The sequence below is a fragment of the Amblyraja radiata genome, chromosome 20, assembly GCF_010909765.2.
Source record: "Amblyraja radiata isolate CabotCenter1 chromosome 20, sAmbRad1.1.pri, whole genome shotgun sequence".
NCBI classification, from domain to species: domain Eukaryota; kingdom Metazoa; phylum Chordata; class Chondrichthyes; order Rajiformes; family Rajidae; genus Amblyraja; species Amblyraja radiata.
Window position 1 is genome coordinate 25,212,063 of NC_045975.1, and position 24,020 is coordinate 25,236,082.

Genomic DNA, 24,020 nt, shown 5'->3' on the forward strand with positions numbered 1-24,020 from the left:
CAAGATTTGGTTTTAGTGTTCCCCGTGTGTCGGAGATTCGCCTTTAAAAAAAGAGAGCGAAGAAGAAGTTGCATTGTGGGAGTTGAAGTCCAGATCAGCATTTAAGGACTTCAACTCACATAATACATTGGCAAAGGAATGCGCTTTAGACCAAAGATCATAGAGCGGAGGCCGAATTTAAATGGCCGAGTTTAAAAGTGACCTTAATATCAACTGGGAGATAAGAAAATGTACCTTTGGAACAGAGTGGCAATTAAGCTATCTCTATATTTTTGATATGGAATATAAACTGATTTCCCTGTTTAGGAAGAAGTTTGAAGATTCAAGGACATAATTTCTCTTATTTCAAAATAACACCATTGGAACAAATTGCTGGTAAGAAATAAATCATATACTTTACATTAATTTTCACATCCGTACAAGCAAAAATTATGCCATATGTCTTGCTATATATTTTTGTACGACGTCATGTACTTAGAAATCAAAATGTGTAATGATTTCATAAAACTATTCAACAACAGCTTATAGCGCATTTAATGTAGCTAAACATCCCATATTCTTGGCAATTAGGTTATCAAATAAAAGTTAAATCTTATTTGGAAATATTAGAATAAATGACCAAAGGCATAGTCATAGTGTCTCTTAGAGGATCAGGAAGTTAGATCGGATTTTAAAATCAGAGGCCATTGACAATCGAAAGCACTGTCATTTATAAAATGCAGAATCTGAGGCATGATCGAAGAGACAATGCAGTTTGAGATTAGAAAGAGGAAAATGAGGCCACGAAAGGAGTTTGCAACTATGTGAGAATTTTAAAATTGGAATGGTTTTTTATATAATATAGATAATATTTATCTATATTATACTGCATCTACCACGCATCTGCCGACTCACTCAACCTGTCCAGGTCACCCTGCAACCTCCTAACATCCTCTTCACAGTTCACACTGCCACCCAGCTTTGTGTCATCCGCAAACTTGCTAGTGTCTGCACACTATGATTGTTTACCATACTTCTGAAACTTCGATTGCCCCTTGTTTGGGATTATTTATCCAAATAAACTATTTATCGACATGGGTAGTTTCTATTCATCATCCCTCCAGTTTCGCCACTGGTTAAATTGGGGCCTCTTTCATCGGCTTTCCCGATATCAGATAACTTGTACTGCATTTATCAACTGGATTTGCACGCTATTAGCATTAATTTAGGAAAACACTGAAAACATGCCAGCCCTGGGGAATCTCATCCCATGGAGAATCCGTAATTGTGCAGAATTGGCAAGAAATGTACGTATGTAACTTTAGATTTATAATTATAACTCTCCACTGAGCATTTTGTTTCTGTTCCATTTTGTAAAACATTTTTAAAATAATTTAATTATTTGCTACCTTTTCTTCCACCATTTGAATGAGGAGCATCACGTTATAGATATTTGAAGATTTCTCTTTGTTACGTTGCAGGGCAACGGTGAAGAGCGGCAACATGTTTTACTTTGCGTACAGCTTGTCTCTCCTCTTTGGTCTAATTTGTGTAATCATCGTGATTACCTGGAATACATGTTATCGAGGAGGTTTTGCTTGGGATGGAACAGGAAAGATGTTTAACTGGCACCCTCTTTGCATGGTGTCTTGGTTTGTGCTCTATGGCAATGGTAAGCTTGGAATATTTATCCAGAATGTATTTGCCCTCAGTTAAAAATCACTTTTAATATTTAGGTGTAGCGAGGCTATTTATCTTCCAAACCTTCCTGTGAATTGTATCTGCTTTTTATTTATTCATGCGTTTGCAATATAGTTGCATGCTCTGACAGCTTAATGGCTTTGAAGCAAAATTCTGCTACAACTGCATTAGCAGTACATGCCAACATCACCTGCATCATAAGGAAATGCTACTACATCTCGCTACATATTTGGTTTGAGTAAAATAGGTTACAGGCAACTTTACATATTTCCTGTAAACTTGCTCATTCCAAGCTCTGTTTAAGAAAGTATTGCAGATGCTGGAAAAATCGAAGGTAGACAAAAATGCTGGAGGAACTCAGCGGGTGAGGCTGCATCTATGGAACGAATTATTCCAAGCTCTGCATCTGTACCACACACGGGCTGAAGATTTATCTTGCTTCCCTCTACGAAGAGTAAGCTAATTGTCTATGTGAAACCGGCCCAAAACAACATTGTTAAATGTGAAATGAGAGCAGAGACCAAAAAGGAATGTTACAATAAAGCAACAAAAAAAAACAAACATAAATAGTTGAAGAAAATAACAGCAACCAAAGGCAATTGTAAACTAACAGCGTTTCACACAACATGCTACTTATGTACACGTAATTGTAGTTCAAATAATTAACAGTTTAAGAACATTTATTAATTCAATATAATTAGTTAATTGTAGTTCAAATAATTAACAGTTTAAGAACATTTATTAATTCAATATAATTAGTTAATTTATCTGCCTGTATTGATTAGTTACATCATTCCTATTAGCAAAACAGAGCTATGTCAATTTTATACTTTAAAAAAATGCAGATTTTGAAATCTATATTTGTAGACACATGTGGCAACATGCAAATGTATGTGTACGGTAGATAGTTAATTTTCTGTACTCTCCAATATTTTCCACTCACTTTATTCCAAGTTTCCATTATCTGCATTGATATGCAATTTGGAAAGTTCTAACTGTTAGCTTGATTTATTTTCTCCCAGCCATTCTTGTGTACAGGTTGCCCTTTACGTGGTCGAGCAACAAGATAACCCTAAAGTTGGTACATGCTGCCCTGAATCTTGGTGCACTGATTCTCGCAGTTATTGGGTTGTTGGCAGTATTTGGATTCCACAATAAGATGCATATTCCCAATTTGTATTCCATACACAGCTGGGTGGGATTTGCAACAGTCATCCTCTTTAGCTTGCAGGTAAGAACGCAGTTCTATTATCTGATTTGAATTGAAGGCACGCAAAACTAACCTTTTTGCTGTACCTCGATACACGTGACAATAATAATGCTAAACCTAAATCAGTAAAAGTTAAGCTTGAATGCTTTTCTTGTGCACCTGAAAAGTGACCATAATTGTCATATCCATTGCCACTTCCCCTGCTACTTTTTGTGAGTGTAGCAGAATTTTCTGACAGTGCATATGGACGCAGAAAGAACGAGCAAGTCGGGATCTGGATTGAAGCCGCCGAACTCGCAATCCTTTGGTTGACGCCCGCTGCCCGCTCGCCAGCCGACCGCCCCACTCCCCTCCTCCTTTCCCCCTCTCTCTCCCCCCTCTCTCCCCTGGGGCCTGGGCGCTGAGGCGAGCTCTGAGGCCGACAGCTGCAACCTCGAGATCCTGGGGAGGTGATGTGGGGGATTGAGGGGGTAGGGAGGGAGAAGGGGGAAGGTGAGGAGGGAGAGTGGGGAGGTAGGGAGTGGGGAATATCTGGGGAGGTGAGGAGGGAGATTGGCGGGATTGAGGGAGAAGAGGCGGAGGGAGGGAGAGGGGGGAAAGTGGGGGAGGTGAGGAGGGAAAGTGGGGGAGGAGGGGGAATACAGGGAAAGGAGTGGGGAAGGTAGGGGGTGGGAAATCGAGGGAGAGGAGGGTGGATAGTGGGGGGGAGGGACAGGGGAGGAGAGGACTGGGGGATAGAGTGATAGGAGGGGGTTAGGGAGGGGAGAGGAGTTGTAGAGGGAGTGACGGTAGGGGAAAGGAGAGGGAGGGAGCGGTGAGCGAGGGATTGGGGAGGGGAGGACGAGAGGGGAAAGAAGAGGGAGGGTGAAGAGGAGGGGGTTGGAGTGCTGGGGATGAGGGGAAATGAGCCACGCCTGCGCAGTTGGGGGCTATGCGTGAGTGGTGGAATATTGCGTTGGGGGAACGGGTTACATTGGAACGGGTGAGTGGTGGAATATTGCGTTGGGGAACGGGTTGCATTGTGGGAACCAGACCTCCCATGTGACTGAGACCCAACAGGTCCCACTTAGTCTAGTGCCCAATATTGCTCACAGTACTCTAAATGCGGCCTGACCAGCACCTTATAGAGCCTCAGCATTGCATCCCTGTTTTTGTATTCTAGCCCCCTTGAAATAAATGCTAGCATTACGTTTGCTTTTACTATCCATACGACTTGCAAATTAATTTTTTGAGATTCCTGCACCAGCACTCCCAAGTCCTTTTGCATCTCCGATTTATGGATTATCACCCCATTTAGAAAATCTTATCATACCTCACTAACTATTGAAACAGACCTGAAAAGAGGAGAGTATAATCTTCTAAAGAGGGATTGTCTTTGTCCCTTCGTTTAATAGTTACTTTCATCTTCTCATCCTTACTACAGTTAGTTTCATGCTAACAGGTCCCAACTTGTTCTTTAATTTATAGTGGCTCCTGGGATTCCTGTCCTTTTTGTTGCCCTGTGCTCCGCTCTGGGTCCGAGCTGCATACAAAGATGTACATGTCTTCTTTGGAATTTGTTTCTTAGCAATGACTATTGCTGCTTGTCTCTCGGGAATCAATGAAAAATTATTTTTTGTGCTGTGAGTACATTTTCAAGATCAAAGCATTTTCTTGTTGTCTGTAACCACAATTAATTATTCTTGATTTGATGTGGACCCATCCTACATTTAATCCATTTGTGATACTGTTAATTTTGCAAAATATTCACAAATGTATTTATTTTTACCTTCTCCAAGGAATTCTCTGATTGTTTCAGTAGCTGAATTGGACAGACGGGTGGAATTAACATGTTCTCGTGCTTTTTGCTGTGTATTTACATCTAATGAAAATGTTGATTACTTCCTTGGGCTTTTACACTGATGCCTGATATTGTCAGCTTGATTACCCTTATAGACGCATGAGTCTTCTAGATGATTGAATGTGTTGTGAGGATGTGGTTAATGGGTTAAAACTGCAGTAAACAAGCCCTTGGAAGGATAAATTGTGTGTTAAGATAGATTAGATACAAACCAAAGCATAGTGCCGGGAACAGCTTAGTTCATAGCACTGGGTGGAGGGTATATGGAATGAGCTGCTAGAGGAGGTAGTTGAGGCAGGTACTATAACATTCAAAATGCATCAGGACAGCTACATGGATAGGAAAGGTTTAGAGGGATATGGGCAAATGTAGGCAGGTGGACTAGTGTAGATGGGGTACTCTATGACACATTTGAGTCAGAAGGTCGTCCTACTCCAATGACAGGCTTGAAATCAAGGCTGACATCTTGGTTCGGTACTGAAGGGTTGCTATACTACTGGGGCTGCATCTTTCAAATGAAATGTTAATTTAAGGCTTCTTTTACTTGGTGGGGAGACGCAAGTTCCTATTTTAAAAATCAAAAGAATGACTCCTGATCTCTTCACCAATATTTATCACTTAATCATATTATTAAAACAGATGAAATCATGTACTGATTTTTTTGTTGTTTTTACATCATAATTGCATTGTTGGTTCAGAACTTGTTATGTGCTGTTGCTTTTATTACTTTCTACAGAAATTAAGCTTTAAAATTGATTTAATATTTAAAAGGTGCTTATGGCACCCTGACTTTGTACAAGATTTTACACTAATAAAAATGTCCTTTCCATAGAATGAGGATGGGAGCTGTGCTCATACCATTTTACCCTTTTATTTTGCACTAAACAAACTCTAGAAAATTCTTCGGAAGAAAACATTTTAGGCTCATGATTTCACTTGATGTCTAATGAAACCATTGGAGTTCATGATTTCCCTTCTCAACCTTTTTATCTTTATACTTCTCTCACCTTTGTGACAATGTTTTTGATCCCCTTACCTAACACAACTTCATGTAACTGTGTTGGATTTCATTAACACACTTGTGAGGTATTTAGGGAAGCTTTTTTCTATCAGTACAAAAACAGGCCCTTTGGCCTACGTCCTACACGAATTCCACTTTAGTCTGCCTCTCTTACACTTCTCTCACGATTCTACCATTCACCTACATGCTTGTGGCAATTAGTGGTGACCAAACTTAACATCCTGCATATGTTTGGGAGGAAACATGGGGAGAATGTACACACTCCACACAGATAGCACTGGAAGCCAAGATTGAACATGGATGACTGAAGCCACAAGACAGTAGCTCCACGAGCTGGACCACGTGTCATTGACTGACGTGTTGACAATGTTTAAGAAGTTTCAGGAAAGGTTCAAAAATACCTTGTCAAACATTTAAGTTGTTCATGTATATCTTGTCTAACTACCCCAGAGCATCATCAGTGCTGAGGGCAGGAGAATTCGATGCGATGGGGGAATAGAAACAAACTAAATAATAGAATAAAATAGCCCTGCATGTCTAATTTAATTTCATTCTAATCAATATGGTTTTCTTTAGCAATGCTGCCAACTCGTCTACACCATATATGAAGCTTCCACCTGAGGCATATTTGGCCAATACTTTGGGAGTTTTACTGCTGTGTTTCTCCCTGACTGTGGCCTGGATGCTCTGTAAATGTGAATGGAAGCGACCAAGCGCCCACACATCCATCCTCAATGATGCCATAGAGGTAATTTACTGCAATCTATAATATTGTGCCTGGGGCTTTTATCTTCAAAACAACATGCATTTTGAAAGGCCTTTGACACTGCTGTAATAAATCCATTCCAGAGAACAGAAACATGCACTAATATTTCACTTTCCCCTGCCACTGTATCCCAGTTCCCTGGAGAGTGGACAAAACTGGCATTCAGTTGCTATCATTGTTGATCTTGGTACATGCTGGGTATATGCGAGAAATTTGTAGGTGAGTTGATGCTCTCTAGCCTTCTGTTAATTTTCCCAGGCAAGGAACCATCAATTAGCTACAACTTGAGTAATCTGGTAAAGTTGGTTTGTTTCATTAAAAGCTGTATAGGCTCCTGTTTATATAAACACATACATAAAATGAGGAATCTTGATGTCTTGACTATCTGGTATGAAATGGATTAAAAAAACTGTGCATTGCCTTTCCTCGGATAGTAAAGAACCTAGTTTCACAGCATGTCATTCTTGAAAATAATAACATTATTGCAAGATCTCACCCTGTAGTAAATTATTTTAATTTGCCTTTAAGGATTGGTCTGAACTGTTGACTTCCGATATGTGCATTTACCTCTGTTGTTATGTTAGTTTAGTTTAGAGATACAGTGTGGAAACAGATCCCTCGGCCCACGGAATCCACTCTGACCACCAATCACCTGTATACATTCTATGTCCTCCACAATTGGGACAATTTACAGTAGCCAATTAACCTATAAATCTACACATCTTTGGAATGTGAGAGGAAACCAGAACACCCAGAGAAAACCCACATGATCACAGGGAGAACGTTCTAACTCCACACAGACAGCACCTGACACAGGTCTTTGGTGCTGTGACGCAGCAGCTCAACTGCTGCACCATTGTGCTGCCCTTATAACCATATATTGGGACGACAGATGGCACAATGGGCTAAGTGTTCGGCTGGCAACCGGAAGGTAGCCGGTTCGAATCCCGCTTGGAGTGCATACTGTCGTTGTGTCCTTGGGCAAGACACTTCACCCACCTTTGCCTGTGTGTGAATGTGTGTGAGTGATTGGTGGTGGTCGGAGGGGCCGTAGGCGCAGATTGGCAGCCACGCTTCCGTCAGTCTGCCCCAGGGCAGCTGTGGCTACAGAAGTAGCTTACCACCACCGAGTGTGACTGAGGAGTGAATGAATAATGCGATGTAAAGCGCCTTGAGTATTAGAAAGGCGCTATATAAATCCCATCCATTATTATTATTATTATTATTATTATTATTATATAACAATTACAGCACGGAAACAGGCCATCTCGACCCTTCTAGTCCGTGCCGAACACGTATTCTCCCCGTCCCATATACCTGCGCTCAGACCATAACCCTCCATTCCTTTCCCGTCCATATAACTATCCAATTTATTTTTAAATGATAATAACGAACCTGCCCCCACCACCTTCACTGGAAGCTCATTCCACACAGCCACCACTCTCTGAGTAAAGAAGTTCCCCCTCATGTTACCCCTAAACTTCTGTCCCATAATTCTCAAGTCATGTCCCCTTGTTTGAATCTTCCCTACTCTCAGTGGGAAAAGCTTATCCACGTCAACTCTGTCTATCCCTATGATCTAAAAAAAAAACTAAAAAGCTTTTCTCTCACTTGTACCTTTGGTCACTGCTATTTAAGAAATGTATGAGCTGATGCTTGTCTTGTCAGGTGTGTTTAGTTATCAATTTGGATGAACAATTTCTATCCAACAATGTACTGACTATGCATATATTAGATGAAGACAGGACTGGATGTAATACTATGGTTTTGGCAGTGTTGGCTGTCTTGAATCACCCATCTATTTTGGTGTGATTAAAGGGTTGTTGGGATAAATGCAACAACATTAGTTAATGGATGTAAAGAACAGGAATTTAATTTTGGATGACCACGAACTGACACTAGGTATCATTTGTGAATGCATGTAATATTTAGTAAATAATTGTGGCAACAGGCATTCTGCAGCAACTAAAGTTATCAAACGCCATCTTATATTTTCTGCTCCAATTACTATTTATTGCAAGGTTTATCTCTGTATGTAACTGCCAAATGCCCACTAATCTTGTTTTATTCTCTTTTTCCACAGCCACTTCTGGGTGAAATATGAATAATGAAGATACTGGCAATTTTCTGGAAACAGTAAAAAGAGTCTTTCTTGGGAGGCGTACTACTGTTATGCCTTTCTATTGAATTAGATTTCCCAAGATTTCTTGGGCTCGGATTATTGAGTTGAGCACGTTGGCATTGACACATTTTGCTATTTAAAAATATCAACAAGACAAAGTTGTGGTCATTGCCAAGCTGATAATTTATTTGAAAGGGAACTTTAATTTATAACTGGGAGAGAGAAGGGCAGAACTCCTTTTCAAAAAAACCATTAGGTTGCCATTTGTAGACTTGCAGAAATGTTAAAAAAAAAAGATTGAGGTGATCAGGCAAACAGATTAAATGGATTCTTGATCCACCGTCCCCATTTGAGGCCATAAACTTTAAGTTAAGGTGAATTGAATTATTACTTACAAGTCACAAGTTTTCAATTTTTTTCTCCCCATAATCATTTTTATTTTTTAAATTAAATATTGCGTGCTACTGTTTTATAATCAAAGTTAATTTCTATTGCTAATGTGGAAAGAGCACTTTCCAAAATTAATTATTTTCATAATTTTAGAATCAATTCTGTAATCTACCTTATTTCCTAAAGATTTTTGAATGAAGTAACGTGTTGTGTTTGACTTTGGAATTGGATTTGAATTCAGATCAGAGTGTCAGCCCAAAACTGTAGCCAACATAAGTTGTCACTTGTAGATCTTAAAATGATAAAATGTCCAGAAATCGTTATTGTTTCTACACCTTAGCAATAAATTCCGCATTGCACTTCACTATTTAGTTGCAAAATGCAGGCACAGCTTTTGTTGGAAGTAGGTATCAGATGGTGAGGAAAGACTTTTGGGCAGTATGTCCAAACATTTTTTTAATAGAAAGGAGGTAATTTTATGTTTATTTTAAATGTTTGTGATTGATCTATTTGTCAAATTAAATTAATGTATATAAATGGATAAAGGAGTTATCAATGTATGTTGCTGTGTTGGTGACCGGCAATGAAAATTATAAACATTTACTTAAAATATATTGAATCTTTTGGTTTAATGTCTGTGTCAGAAAATCTTGCAATTTAAGGGTGCATGTATATTAAGGTTCTGCTGGCTGAACTAGTAAGGTAAAGATTCAAAAGCTGTCAAGTTCAGTTGTAGAGGACAACAGCGGATGTGCAATTATTGAATATATTGAGAAGATTATAGATTAAATTGCATCTACAGCAGAAGTAGGTAACGGTGCTATTTTGGTACGAACCATTCTTACAAAATGAAAATAACTTAACCTGGCAAGATAGTTGACCACAGTATCCAAGACTTTCAGACAGATCATGACAGTCTTGGATGATTTTCTTGCTCTGATTTGTCACTTTACCATTACACAAATAACACACACCTGCTGAAAAGTATAATTGCACAATACCTTTGGCTTTGTGATTTAATATTTGTAGCTTCCTCATCCAAGCACTCACCATATCATATCATATCCTTATAACTATAAAACTCTGATCTTGTGTGTGTGTGTGTGTATTTATTTGTTGGTGTGTTGTCACATCTCGAAACAATGACGCGCTAACGGTAATATTTTTACATATTCGGGTAGAGATTTACCCCCTGGAGTCCGAAATCACCTTATCTGAAAAATTCATGCTTTATTTCTCGAATGAAAATTTTCACAAATCCGATAAAACGTTGAAAATAAACGAGATGGTCTCGCTGATGACGTCACAATGGGTCTGCTGCGCGCGGCCTGCTCTGTGTTCCACGCGCTGCGAGTGACGTCACCCTCCCCCCGATCACTCCCCCCCCCCCTATACTCGGGGCCTGGAGCCTGCAGCCTGGAGCCGCCAGCTGGGAGCGAGGGAGTATTGCGTTCGGGAACCAGCCCTCCCCTGTGACGACCCCTCCCTCCCCGGGCTCTGGATTGAAGCCGCTGAACTCAGTCCTTTGGTTGATGCCCGCCCCACTGCCCTCCTCCTCCTCTCCACATCCTCCTCCTCTCCCCTCCTCCTCTTCCTCCTCTCCCCCACTCCTCCTCCTCTCCCCCCACCCCTCCTCTATCCCCCTTCCCTTCCCTTACCTGTCATATGATACCGGGATAAAAACTACAAGTATAGCCTGTAGTTGTTGCTGCTCATAAACTCATCAGCCAGTTATCGAATCGGATGGATCAAATGCTGCTGGAAGAAGGTAGCTATTTTCCCATTGCAAATAGACTCCTGAACCACTCGGCTCTTTCACATCCTTTCCAGAGGTGTTGCCACTGACTCTCACGCTTATATCATTTGATTATTTGTTTTATTACACCTTTTTTATAGACACGTACTCATACTGTTATAGAGTTAGACAACACGGAAGCCCAACCAAGATGCCTCATCTGTACGAGTCCCATTTGCTCATTTTGGCTAGTCCCATTTGGCTCGTATCCCTCTAAATTTTTCTTATCCATGAGTCCACGTAGACCACCGATCACCCTAGTTCTATGTTATCCCCATTCACACTAGTTCTATGTTATCCCACGTTCTTATCCACTCCCTAAACATCAGGGGTAATTTTACGGTGGTCAATTAACTTGCAAACCTGCATGTCTTTGGGATGTGGGAGGTAATCAGAGTACCCGGAAGAAACCCACTCGGTCAGGCGGAAATCCAGGCGACACAGGGAGAACGTGCAAACTCCACACAGTCAGCTTCGGAAGTCAAGATTGAATGCAGGTCCCTGGTGCTGAGAGGCAGCAGCTCTACCAGCAGCACCACAGTGCTGCCATATACATGTCCAAATGTCTTTTAAATGTTATAGTACCTAGGAGGATGAGGGATGATCTTATAGAGGTGTACAAAATCATGAGAGGAATAGATTGGGTAAACACATAGAGTATATTGCCCAGAGTAGAGGAATCGAGCACCAGAGGACATAGCTTTAAGATGAGGGGAGCAACATTTAATAGGAATCTGAGGGTTAACTTTTTTACACAGAGTGGTGGGTGTACGGACCGAGCTGCTGGAGGAGGTAGTTGAGGCAGGTATTATAACAACATTTAAGAAACATTTAGACAGGTACATGAATAGGATAGATTTAGAGGGATATGGGCCAAACGCTATAATGGGACTTATGTAGATGTGACATTTGGTAGATTCAGGCAGGTTGGGCAGAAGGGCCTGTTTCCACGCCGTATGACTCTGTGACTCTCGTACCTGCCAATTGACACGCAATGAGAATTTCAAAACTCATATCAACTGCATGGGTGTAGGAGAGCCGGGGCTGAGGGAGGGATGGAAGCAGAAGCAGCGGCGGGGACAGATGCGGACGGGGAGCCTGGGCAAGTGTTTGCCGGGTTGGCGAGTGTTTGCCTGGCTGGCGAGTCGCTCGCCGCAGCTCCGGCCATGGAGCAGCCTCAGTGCAAGAGTCCCGGGCCATCGGAGGCGTCGGAAGCGTTGCGCCACTGCTGTGAGAGTCTCTACGCCAAATTCGCCCTGGTGACCGGCATGGATCAGGCTGCAGCTCGGTGCATCCTGGAAGACAATCAGTGGCCCCTGGAAGTAGGTACCAAGCACTGGGTAGAAACGGTGGAAGATAGTGGCCTTCAAATGGGGGTGGTTGTAGAAAGCATCCTGCTTGCCTGCTAGATTTTCACTTACTGTAACTGCAGGAAAAATGTTCCCGATGTTGGGGTAGTTCAAAACCAGGGGTCACAGTTTAAGAATAAAGGGTAGGCCAGTTAGGACTGAGATGAGGACAAACTTTCTTCACCCAGAGAGTTGTGAATCTGTGGAATTCTCTGCCACAGAAGGCAGTGGAGGCCAATTCACTGGATGTTTTCAAGAGAGTCACATTTAGCTCTTGGGGCTAGCTAAATCAAGGGATATGTGGAAAAAACAGGAAAGAGGTATTGATTTTAGGTAAACAGCCATGATCATATTGAATGGCAGTGCTGGTTTGAACGGCCGAATAGCAAATTCCTGCACCTATTTTCTATGTTTCTATGCTTGAGTATATGGCAATAAAACTCGACCACTTGATTTTGAAGCATTCCTGCATGGTGGAGGTATAATGTAGTCATAGACTGATACAGTGTGAAAACAGGCCCTTCGGCGCTACTTGCCCACACCCGCCAACATGTCCCAGCTACGCTCCCTGCTTTTGGTCCATATCCCTCCAAACCTGTCCTATCCATGTATCAGTCTAACTGTTTCTTAAATGTTGGGATCGTCCCTGCCTCACTACCTCCTCTGGTAGCTTGTTCCATACACCCACCACCCTTTGTGTGGAAAAGGGGAAACACACGCTTCCCCCACTCGGTTGCTCCACTCCCTCGCCCCAAGGCCAGTGATCAATGATCACTCAGCCTCCCCACTTTCAAAAATGCTCCATGGCCCCTGGTTCAGACAGAGAGCACTGCCAGATGTGAGCGGGGAACTGAGGCCAGTTGTCCGTGATGTCTGGATCACAATGCTCAGCGCTTTGTGTTTCGGAGTTGGCTAATTAGTAATTAGCCTTATTTGTAATTAGTTGACAAAACCTTAATTTATTAATCCGGAATATTCAGGGGGATATTCAACTCAACTATTATGTTTGTTTACCTCATTGACTATTTCTAACCCCCCCCCCCCCAAGTTCCTTTGACAGGTTGAATAGAAATGTCGTTGTTTTATTAATTGAACACATAGATGAACATCTTCAAGGAGTGTAATCAGATGGAAACTGATTCAGATGCGATGTTTAAGAGCTTGTTCAAAGAAGGGGCATATTTTAAAGGAGTGACAGAGATACTTGCAGGGGATTGTGTGATTAGGTTATTATTTGTCTTTAGTTTTAGCTTGAACCAGGACATCTGAAGGTTCAAAGTTTAATATAGTAATTGTGCTGATACTGACTCCAACCAACCACATAATGAATATCATCCATCCCGGAGGTTTCATTTTTCTGATGCCATTTAAACTTCACTTGGATTTCAATCACTTCAATGTAAAAGTAATTGGGAATGGGGAGCATTGGAATAAAAATGTGCCCTCGGTACATATTAACTGTAATATAATAATGTATGCATGTTGGTAGGTGCAATCAAAACAAATATCTTTTTATCATTGTTGGGTTATGAATACCACAGAAAATATTATGTACACTCAAGATCACATTTAATTGAATAATATTGCTTAAATATATAATTATTGGACTTTGCATTTCGGAAAAGTCCCAGCTGAGAGGAAGACAGCAAAATATTGAAAATTTTGGGAGTGAAAATGACTTCAGGACAGTTTGTTAGGAAAATGAAGGAAATGGTAACAGAATACTTAGTGAGTATAATTTTATGGATGAGAAATTGTGTTCAACCAATTGATTACTTATTTGACAAAGTAACTAGCATGTTAGATAACGAGGAAGCCAATGGATGTAGCAAATTTTGTTATACAAAATTTGGTCTGTGAAGTGCCCCATAAAAGATTACCGCATTAGATAAGCACATGTGGACTTGAACGTAATAGGTTAAGTCCAGGGGGTCAGATATGGGGCTGAGTGGGCTAGATATATTGTCAGTGCAGAGGGGCTAGGAGCAAGACCAAGTGTGCATCCAAAGTCAAGGTCTGGAATAGTACTAGGTTTGTGGTCAAAGCTGGGACAATGAGAGTGTTCAGCACTGGGAACCTGAGGAGGTAAGCAGCTATGATCAGGGTAGAATAGGGGGACAGGTGTAAGGCTGGACTCAGGGTCAGGAATGAGAGAAGGTATGCAACTGGAGTCAAGGTCAGGAGTAGTACCAGGTGTGCAGTGAGACCCAGGTTGGTCAACATGGGCCAAGTGTTTGATTATAATCTGATTTCCATACATAGTTATACTAAGAACCTTCCTTCCATCGAGGGGATTTATCGCAGTCGCTGCCTCAAAAAGGCTGGCAGTATTATCAAAGACCCACACCATCCTGGCCACACATTCATCTCCCTGCTACCTTCAGGTAGAAGGTACAGGAGCCTGAAGACTGCAACAACCAGGTTCAGGAATAGCTACTTCCCCACAGCCATCAGGCTATTAAACCTGGCTCGGACAAAACTCTGATTATTAATAACCCATTTCTGTTATTTGCACTTTATCAGTTTATTTATTCATGTGTGTATATACAGTATTTATATCATGGTATTTGGACACACTTATCTATTTTCTAGTAAATGCCTACTATGTTCTGTGTGCTGAAGCAAAGCAAGAATTTCATTGTCCTATACAGGGACACATGACAATAAACTCACTTGAACTTGAAGAACATTCAGGTGCTGCACCTGTTGATCAGAGCCTGGCTCTACTGTGGAATGTAATTAGGAATGTAATTTAGACTAACCTTATTCATAGCTAATCCAATTTAAAGCATAAATATTGCATTCAAGTGTAAGTTAAAAGACTTGCTGCAGTATGCACCAGATTGCACAATTTCAAGCTGAAAAATGCAAAAGCTCCGTACCAATGGGAGTGGGAGGGGGGAACACTCCCCTCCCACTCCCTCTACCATCCCCCCACCCACCTCGGTCGCCACGCTCCCTCGGGCATGGTCTCTCGCAATTTCTCACTCCCAACTCTCACCCAATGTTGGCAGCCCTGTGAACCTATTAATTAGTTCTCAATAAATGCCAGTACATTACCCCAATTCCATGTATGTCTAACTTTGTTGATTAACCCAATTTGTGGACTTTATCGAAAGTCTTCCGAAAAATCTAAGTACAGTTTAGGTATCATACAATACTTACCTTCAGCGGCGCTGCAATTCTGCCACTGGCCGTGTGCACGATTTTGGCGCGTTTGAGGGGGGGGGGTGGGCGGGGTTAAAACGCGGGTTTTTTTCCGACCTGGTCCTGAATTATATTTTGTTGGAATGCAAAATGTTGCTAAAGAATAGTTCCGACGGCCGTTCTGTGTGTTTTAAAAAAAAATTCGCACGACAAGTTAATCGCTGGAGTGATTTTAAAATCAGCTTCTGAAGCCGTCAATGCCGACAACGGGGCCGGATTTTATGTAGGGGATAGGTAAAAGAAAGTCGTTTATTTTTATGTATAAAAGTGGTTCTTAAGATGTATTTAATTCACATTTTAAGTTGCGAAACGGTGATTTAGTCCCCGAGCGAACCGGCAGTGTATTTGCTGCCGATATGGGGACTAAATCACCGCAACCTCAACGTTCCAAATGGTCCCGTTCCAGAAAATCCCACTCGCAAGCTGATTTAAATGGTCATTAATTTACAGGTATTAAACATTAAATTCCTTCCATTTGGCCTATAAACCCATGACAATGGGATTTAAAAATTATGTTATATTCTGAATTCTTGTGTGAATGTTATTTGGACACTTAGGCTATTTAAAAATGTTAATATATTCGAAAGAAATGGATAGATGTTTAGATCTAGTTATTGAATTTTATAATTAGCTCCAATTAGGTAACTAAATAACTATATGCTTTAATTTCTAGTCATCTAAGTAAGATTGTTTCATATTTGTTTCAGAATGCTTCAATCTATAATAACTGAAAATGTCTTTCAGTTCTCTTAAATTTTAAGAAAGTTATGGGCTTTTAAATGTTCTCGATCACAGCTTTTGTGTTAAGTCAATGAAAAAGCAATAGGGAGGTTTCACAGCAGTCGGGTCACGACCCATGACCCGTACTGTTGCTACGCTACTCCAAATGGATTACACGCGATGTACTGCAGGTAGGCACTTACCATTGTTTCCAGCATAGCGGGCCCGTTAAAACCCGCCGAAAATATCAATTTTTGCGCTGCAAATAATTATGGAAATCGGGATAAGCGTGCGAGACATTTATCCTACTTCAGAATTCCAAAAGTGAGGAGAAATGACGGTAGATAGAAGTGAGAGCTGAAGGGACAACAACAGACAGAGTGCTTAGCGAACATTGGCCGTTTGCTCACTGCATTTCATCAGCTAAGGCATTATTTGTGTTTTTTCTTGATTTCTTTGGCATCTAAAAAGTTTCAGAAGTCATAAATCTGGCTGTAATTTTTTTATATCGCCCATGGTTCTCAAGTGGGTTTTTACATACAAAATGAAAACGAATCTGAAGAAAAATTTACAGCCAGATTGATCACTTCTGAGACTTTTTAGATACCAAAGGAATCAAGAAAAAACACAAATAATGCCTTACTGTTGATGAAATGCAGTGAGCAAACGCGATAATTCCCAATATTTTCAATTACGATATCTGCACAGCCAATGTTTACCAAGCACTTTAGCTGTTGTTGTCCCTTCAGCTCTGCTTCTCTTTACCTTCATTTCGCTTCAGTTTTGGAATTCTGAAGTTGGGTACATGTCTCTCACACTTACCCCGACTTCCACAATTTTTTTCAGCGAACAATTCAACATTTTGGCGGTTTTTAACAGGTAGGAAAGTACGCGTTTCTTGCATTAATAACATATACCGGAAGTGACGGATGTCCTCCAGATGGATTGAGCGGCTCCGGGCGTCAAGCCCTATGACCCAGTGACCTTACGTGCAACCCCCCTATAGGGCACAAGATGCCAATTTCCGAGTATGAAAATGGCCATAACTTTTTTAATACTGAATATATGAAAGTTAATTAGGTGTCAAATTAAACTTCTTTTTATGCTTTATCTGATGGGATAAATTAAAGACTTGATTTTTAAAATTTCAAAATTTTGTAACATTGCTATACAGTGCATCCTTTGGTTCCTTATTTATGTCACCTGTCACTTCGTCAAGATGCATATGATTATATCGTCCCTGTCATAAATCCATCTTGGTTCCGTTCAATGCCAGCGTTCTTCTCAAGGTGTTCAGTTATTAATTCCTTCTTAATAATTTCCCTTCGACTAAAATACCGGACCAGTCTATCGAGCACAATCCAACAATGACCCTCGATCATTGGAGAGACAGTCGGCATTGATCTGGTTTTGCCCCGAACAAAGATGGCGGCCGCGAGCCAGCGAGGCCGCTGCCGTTGCAGCCCTCGGCACGTGACGAGGGCGGCGGGAGAGCGAAACCGGAGGAGCCTGTGGGGGGAGCGCGATTGAGCGTGTTCGGCTGCGAAGCTGCCATCGCTTCAGAACGGGCCGCCACCATGTCTTACAATTATGTTGTGACAGCGCAGAAACCGACTGCGGTGAATGCCTGCATTACCGGTAAATATCGTCAATGTGAGAATAAACTCGGGCCTCGCTTTTCCTCCTTTCATCTGCCCGGCAATGAAACAAGGGGTGCGAGGAATGGTGGGTTTGGGCTGGAAGGATCAGGCCTCATATAGGGCCTAGTCAAAACATCTCACACAACTCCGAGGGAGACACCGCAGCAACATACTGAGCAATCAGGAAATGCACAATTCAAACTGCTAATTCACTCATTACTTGATATTTACGAAATTATCGTTTAATTGCAAATACAACTAATGCGAAGTAAATAGACACTACAGTCCCAGGTGGCAGGAGAGACAGTTTATGTATTATTTTGTTTTTAAATAAATGGTTGTTTAAATAACTACTTGTTGGATAAAACATTATAACATATAGAACAGTCATGATTAACATTTTCTCCAAGTAAAAGTGACAAGATCCATCTATCTATCTTTCGTAGAATATAGTGGCTTCTTGGATTTGAAAGCAAATTGAATGAACTATTTGAGTAGTTTGTAAATATGACTCCAACTATTTGTAGAGTTGTAACAGTTAACAACAAACAATAATGTTACAGGCATTTTTTGGAGAGAGTAATGTCTGCAGGGTCAAGAGTGTTTAATTATTATATGTGCCATAACGGAACAATGAAATTCCTACATACAGCAGGAGGACAGGTTTGTAAACACAGTACTCAATAGATAACATAATAAACAGAAAATGTTTAATATGTTAAAAAAAACTAAATAGTGCAAAACAAAACAAAGCCCAACGCCTCGAGTCCACCCAAGACAGTTGGAATTTGTAGTGATCTGTAGTCTTGAATGATTGTTGGGAAGAAGCTGTACCTCAACCTGGACTTCATAGTTTTCAGACTCCTCTACCTTCTTCCCAATGAACTAGTGAACTGAGAGCATGGCCTGGGTGTGATGGTGGCTGCTCATTTGTAGTGGGGAGGTCAGTTCCCATGATAAACTGGGCAGTGTTCACCACTTTTTGTAATCTTCATTCCTGGGCGTTCGAATTGCTGAATAGGATGGCACAACCAGTCAATATGGTCTCTACTGTATTCCTGTAAAAGTTCAAGAGAGTGTTCATCAACATACCAAATCTTCTAAGGAAGTAGAGGTGTTGATGGGGTTTCTTTATGATTGGATTAATGCACTGCGTCCAGGACAGATCTTCAGAGAACGGCAAGCTCAGGTCCTGACCCGAAACATCACCTATCCATGTGCTCCAGAGATAATCACTGACTCACTGCGTTATACCAGCACAATGTGCCATTTTTTGTATACCAGCATTTGCAATTCCCTGTGTTTAATGAATTGTATTGTTGACTTTTGATTAAAACTGAAAAGTTAGACATGTGGTAGGTTTAAATTTGCAGAGGAAACAAAAAGAAAATTGGCAGCGCTGTTTTAGAGTGAAGGCAGGGATAAATGGAATGACATCACGGAAACAGTGCAAGACAAAAGAATGTTGGAATAGGGTAGATAATGTAGGTGATTCCAGATAAAGATAAATGGAAACCAGAGCATTATCTGAAGTTGTTGAACCCAACAATGAGTTTGGAAAGGAAATTATTTGTGGTTATGTGAGGTTAGAAAAGAAGTGTGAGCAGAATTGTGGAAAGTGGAACCAATTTGGTTGATCATTCAGGCAACCATACTAAAGTCGTTTCATAGTGGAGAAAAAGGAAGTGTTCATTCTGGCACAAAACGTCTTGCCACTTTGATATTCTGATCTCTTCCTTGACTTCCCAAGTGTGTCAATGAAACTTGATGTAACCTGAAGAAACAGCCATTTCCTCACATAAGGCACATTGCATCCTCTGGCCCATTCCGAGTTCAGAAATTCTGTTTCAATATTTGCACATTTCTGGACCATTCTTTCAGCATCACAATCCATTATCTTTCCCAGTTATGTTTTTGCAAATATTCTTGTAAACCCTCCCTTTTGTTCTTTCCTCTTCAACTCTCTTTACATCCACATATCTCAAATATTTTAAAGTTCTGATAAGAGGCCATCACTTGAGTTGTTGAGTCCATTGCTTTCTATATATGTCTAACCTGATGAACAGTTTTAACATTCTTAGGCTTTTATTTTAGATTCCCAGCAATATTTTGCTTTTATGACAACTCATCACATGTTGATTATAATCGCAGACAAAATTTGGCACCCTATAGTAAGCACATGTTAAGGCATATTTGGTCAGTTCCTCAAAAGGAAAATATAGAGAATTCTAGAGCTCGGGCTTTGTCAGTTGAAGGCAACATTTGCCAATTATAACATTTTAACTAATCAGGAGGTCAAGATTGGAGGAGTGCAGACATTAGAGGATTATAATTTGAGGAATATAGGAGGGTGTGATCTCGTAGGATCTGAAAAATGTAACTCCCTAAATTTAAGATATGAGGATTATAATATCGCTGCTTTGTTCAACTCATTAACGATTTAGACGAGGGAATTAAATGTAAGATCTCCAAGTTTGCAGATGACACAAAGCTGGGTGGCAGTATGAGCTGCGAGGAGGATGCTACGAGGCTGCAAGGTGATTTGGATAGGTTGGGTGAGTGAGCAGATGCATGGCATATGCAGTATAGTGTGGATAAATGTGAGGTTATCCACTTTGGTGGCAAGAACAGGAAGGCAGATTATTATCTGAATGGTGTCAGATTAGGAAAAGGGGAGGTGCAACGAGACCTGGGTGTGCATGTATATCAATCACTGAAAGTAAGCATGCAGGTACAGCAGGCAGTGAAGAAAGTTAATGGCATGTTGGCCTTTATTGCTAGAGGGTTTGAGTTTAGGAGCAAGGAGGTCCTACTGCAGTTATACAGGGCCCTGGTGAGACCGAACCTGGAGTATTGTGTGCAATTTTGGTCTCCTAATTTGACGAAGGGAATTATTGCTATTGAGGGAATGCAGTGTAGGTTCATCAGGTTAATTCCCGGGATGGCGGGACTGACATATGATGAAAGAATGGGTCGACTCGGCTTGTATTCACTGGAATTTAGAAGGATGAGACGGGATCTTATAGAAACATAAAATTCTTTTAAGGATTGGATAGGTTAGATGCAGGAAAAATGTTTCTGATGTTAAGGGAATCCAGAACCAGGGGTCACAGTTTAAGAATAAGGGGTAGGCCATTTAGGACTGAGATGAGGAAAAACCTTTTCAGCCATAGAGTTGTGAATCTGTGGAATTCTCTGCCACAGAAGGCAGTGGAGGCCAATTCATTGGATGTTTTCAAGAGAGAGTTTAGCTCTTGGGGCTAAAGGAATCAAAGGATATGGGGAAAAAGCCAGAACGGGGTACTGATTTTAGATAATCATCCATGATCATATTGAATGGCGGTGCTGGCTCAAGGGGCCGAATGGCCTACTCCTGCACCTATTTTTCTATGTTCTAACCAGGGGTTAATGTATTTGCAGTAATGTAATTACTATTAGGCAATGGATTTTGGATGACCTCAAGTTTGCAGTGGCTATAATATAGGTGCCACCAGTGATGGATGGAATAGTCAAGTCTGGATGACATTAGTCTTAGCATTAACGCCAATGTTATTGGACAGCTTTGTTGGGAGAAACAGTCATAGTGAAAATAAGTGGGAGAATGGGAATATCAGTGAGCTTGCATAGATTTAGTTTAGTTATATTTATTAAATGTTAGATGGCTGTTAGATTGTTGTGTCTCATGACATTCAGGGGAGGATACTTGGAAATGTCATTGAGTAGAGCTGAGAATTGGAAGCCTTGACATTTCAAAGCTTTTTTTGAAGACCTATTCCTCCAGTGGTTATTTACACTTCTGAAAACAAGTATAGTTGCACAGTGGTATAGCAATATAGTTGCCGTCTTACAGTGCCAGAGACCTGGGTTCAATCCTTACTATAGGTTCTGTCTGTATGGAGTTTGCACATTCTTCCTGTGACTGCGTGGGTTTTCTCTGGGTGCTCAGTTTCATACACATTCATAAGTAATGCATGTTTGTAGGTTTCATTGGCTTTAACCTGTAAATAACCCTAGTATGCAAGATGTGAAGCTGGGATAACTAACTAGTGTACGGGTGATTGTTGGTCGGCGTAGACCCGATGGATCAAAGGGCTTATTTCCGTGCTGCATCTCTAAACTAAAGTAAAGGACCCAGGATTTATCCTGACCTCAGGTACTGTCTGTGTGGAGCAGTGCTCTCCAACCTTTTAATACTTAGTGCCCACTTTTGTAACTTTCGTGAGGGTAAAATCTCCGTACCGTCCACTATTATTTAGATTGGGGAAAAAAAGTTACATACCCAGCATAAAACAATGAAATTAATTGAAATTATTTTTAATTTAATGAGATCCTTGAGCCTGATGCTGAGAAACTAAATGTTGGATATCTGGTTCGATTTTCGTAAGGAACAAGCTAAGGTCTCTTTCAGTGATTTTCAGGCAGTTTGGTGACAATACAGGGGGAGGGCAACCCTATAAACCCAATCACCGATACTGGAAAGAAGATACATGGAGTGATAACTCCTTCGCCCAATCAAATAACAGTACTTGCAAATATCTTCATACATAGCAACAAAGTAGAAACATCATAGTATATAGAGAAACATACCATTGAAGGCAACCAATCACGGGTGACGGTGGGGAGGCACAGAAAAGTAGAAACATCTTTCGGGCAATAAGAAACTTCCAGGTGCAGGCCACCCTTCTGGACCAATCACAAGCATGCATTAAGCGTCAGTTTTCTTGAGCTCCTGCAAAAGTCCAGACTTTGTGGCAACCAGTGGGTCACAGGTGCAGAAGCTTCCTGAAGTTCCAGATTTAGTGGAGCCAGGTCCAGCAGCTTGCAGAGTCATCAGCCCATTCTCACAGACACCCACTTGCCATTTCCCAAGTACCCAAATCCCTGCATATCTACATGTGCACCGGTGAACAATATCGTGGCACGATGAATGAAAACGTTTTGGCATAATCTTGTTTTATGTATGTTCAATACCCGGTTAAGCTAGTTCGGTATTCCGACTGCGCATGACCAGGTCATAGGTCACTGGAGGAAAACATTGGATCGAACCGGGTCTCCTGCGCTGCTGAATTGCTACTGGAGTTAGTGACACTAGTTCTCCCTTCTCCACTGGTCCATGCAGAAGGGTGGCCGGACGTGCCCGCCCCTGTCCAGCGGCGGCCCCGCACTTGCAGCCGGCGCGGAGGGGAAAGCCCCTCTCCTGTTCCCCAGTTCCTGCCTCCTCTCTCCTGCCATCTATCCCGTTGACTGCCGCTCCTTTGTGGAAACCGCTGCTCAGAGATTCACGTCGCTGTACCGACTGAGGCCGGAGATGCGGGTCTGTGGAGAATCACACCTGCCCTCCCCCACAGTGAGTGAGACCCGAATCCCTCGGCATCACAGGTTACAGAGGGACCTCGGCGGGCCGGTCACCGTCCACTGCGCCTCTCTCCTTTTCCAGTGGCTGTCATTTGGCCCCCCTTGGCACCGGAGCAGCGGCAGGGGAGAGCAGGTGAGATTTTATTGGGCGGGTGTCTGCAGGAGAGTTCCCCTGTCCTGTCACTCAGGTGGCTTATCGGTTGGCCCAGAGCCAGCGTGGAGAAGCAGCGCCGCCCTGCCGTGCCAACCGACAGCCCCGGAGCGGGCTCTGCCGATCCGCCGCTGGGCCGTCCCCGTCCGGAGGCGGCCAGAGGTATCAGGCCGGGCTCGCAGCCGGCGGGGAGGTGGCTCGGCGCCGGCTCCAACCCGACTCCGCTCCGGGGGGTTTGGTGGTGGTTAAACATTACAATATTTTACATAGTTAAAAATTAATGCAGCATAAAAGTTTAAATTACATAATTCAAATACTTTTCTCTAAAATGATAGTAACTTTTTCTTTTCACATACATTCTCTCACAAATTTGAGTGTATATTTTGGATGTTTTTAATACAGCATGTAATTATTCTGCCGCCCACCTAAAAGCTTAAATTGCCCACTAGTGGGCAGTACCGCCCAGATTGAAGAGCACTGGTGTAGAGTTTGCACATTCATCATGTGACCATGTGCGCTTCCTCTGGATGCTCTGTTTTCCTCCCATATCCCAAAGATGTGCAGGTTTGTAGGTTAATGTAAAGTTGTAAACTCTAAAGTTGCTCCTAACGTGTAGAAAGTAAATGAGAAAGTGGGATAACATGGAACGAGTGATCGATGGTCAGCGTGGATTCAGTGGGCTGAAGGGCCCATTTCCATGTTGTATCTCTAAACAAAACTCAACTATTGATTCCATTCAGCGCTTTGTACATACGAGTGGCCAGTATGACTGTA

The 24,020-nt window shown here is 41.7% G+C and overlaps 3 protein-coding genes across 4 annotated transcripts in view; 2 read left to right on the top strand and 1 right to left on the bottom strand.

Moving 5' to 3' along the window:
* Nucleotides 1-17,514, bottom strand: part of armc7 (armadillo repeat containing 7) — a 37,710-nt gene extending 20,196 nt beyond the window's left edge. The window contains exon 1 of one of the 2 annotated variants that reach the window (XM_033039100.1): nt 17,304-17,514. The gene's annotated coding sequence lies outside the window, so the exon portion shown is untranslated. The remainder of the gene's footprint in view (nt 1-17,303) is intronic. The other variant, XM_033039099.1, reaches the window with a different exon arrangement.
* LOC116984748 (cytochrome b ascorbate-dependent protein 3) lies at nt 120-9,641 on the top strand. The gene is made up of 6 exons (XM_033039098.1): nt 120-375; nt 1,461-1,651; nt 2,703-2,911; nt 4,358-4,512; nt 6,328-6,499; nt 8,601-9,641. The coding sequence occupies exons 2-6, from the start codon at nt 1,483-1,485 to the stop codon at nt 8,619-8,621; spliced, it is 726 nt and encodes a 241-aa protein (XP_032894989.1). The 5' UTR covers nt 120-375; nt 1,461-1,482; the 3' UTR covers nt 8,622-9,641.
* A 65-nt stretch (nt 17,515-17,579) lies between the features above and the next one.
* Nucleotides 17,580-24,020, top strand: part of ddb1 (damage specific DNA binding protein 1) — a 68,697-nt gene continuing 62,256 nt past the window's right edge. The window contains exon 1 of the mRNA XM_033039097.1: nt 17,580-17,738. Coding sequence (XP_032894988.1) covers nt 17,678-17,738 — 61 coding nt within the window. The 5' untranslated portion in view covers nt 17,580-17,677. The remainder of the gene's footprint in view (nt 17,739-24,020) is intronic.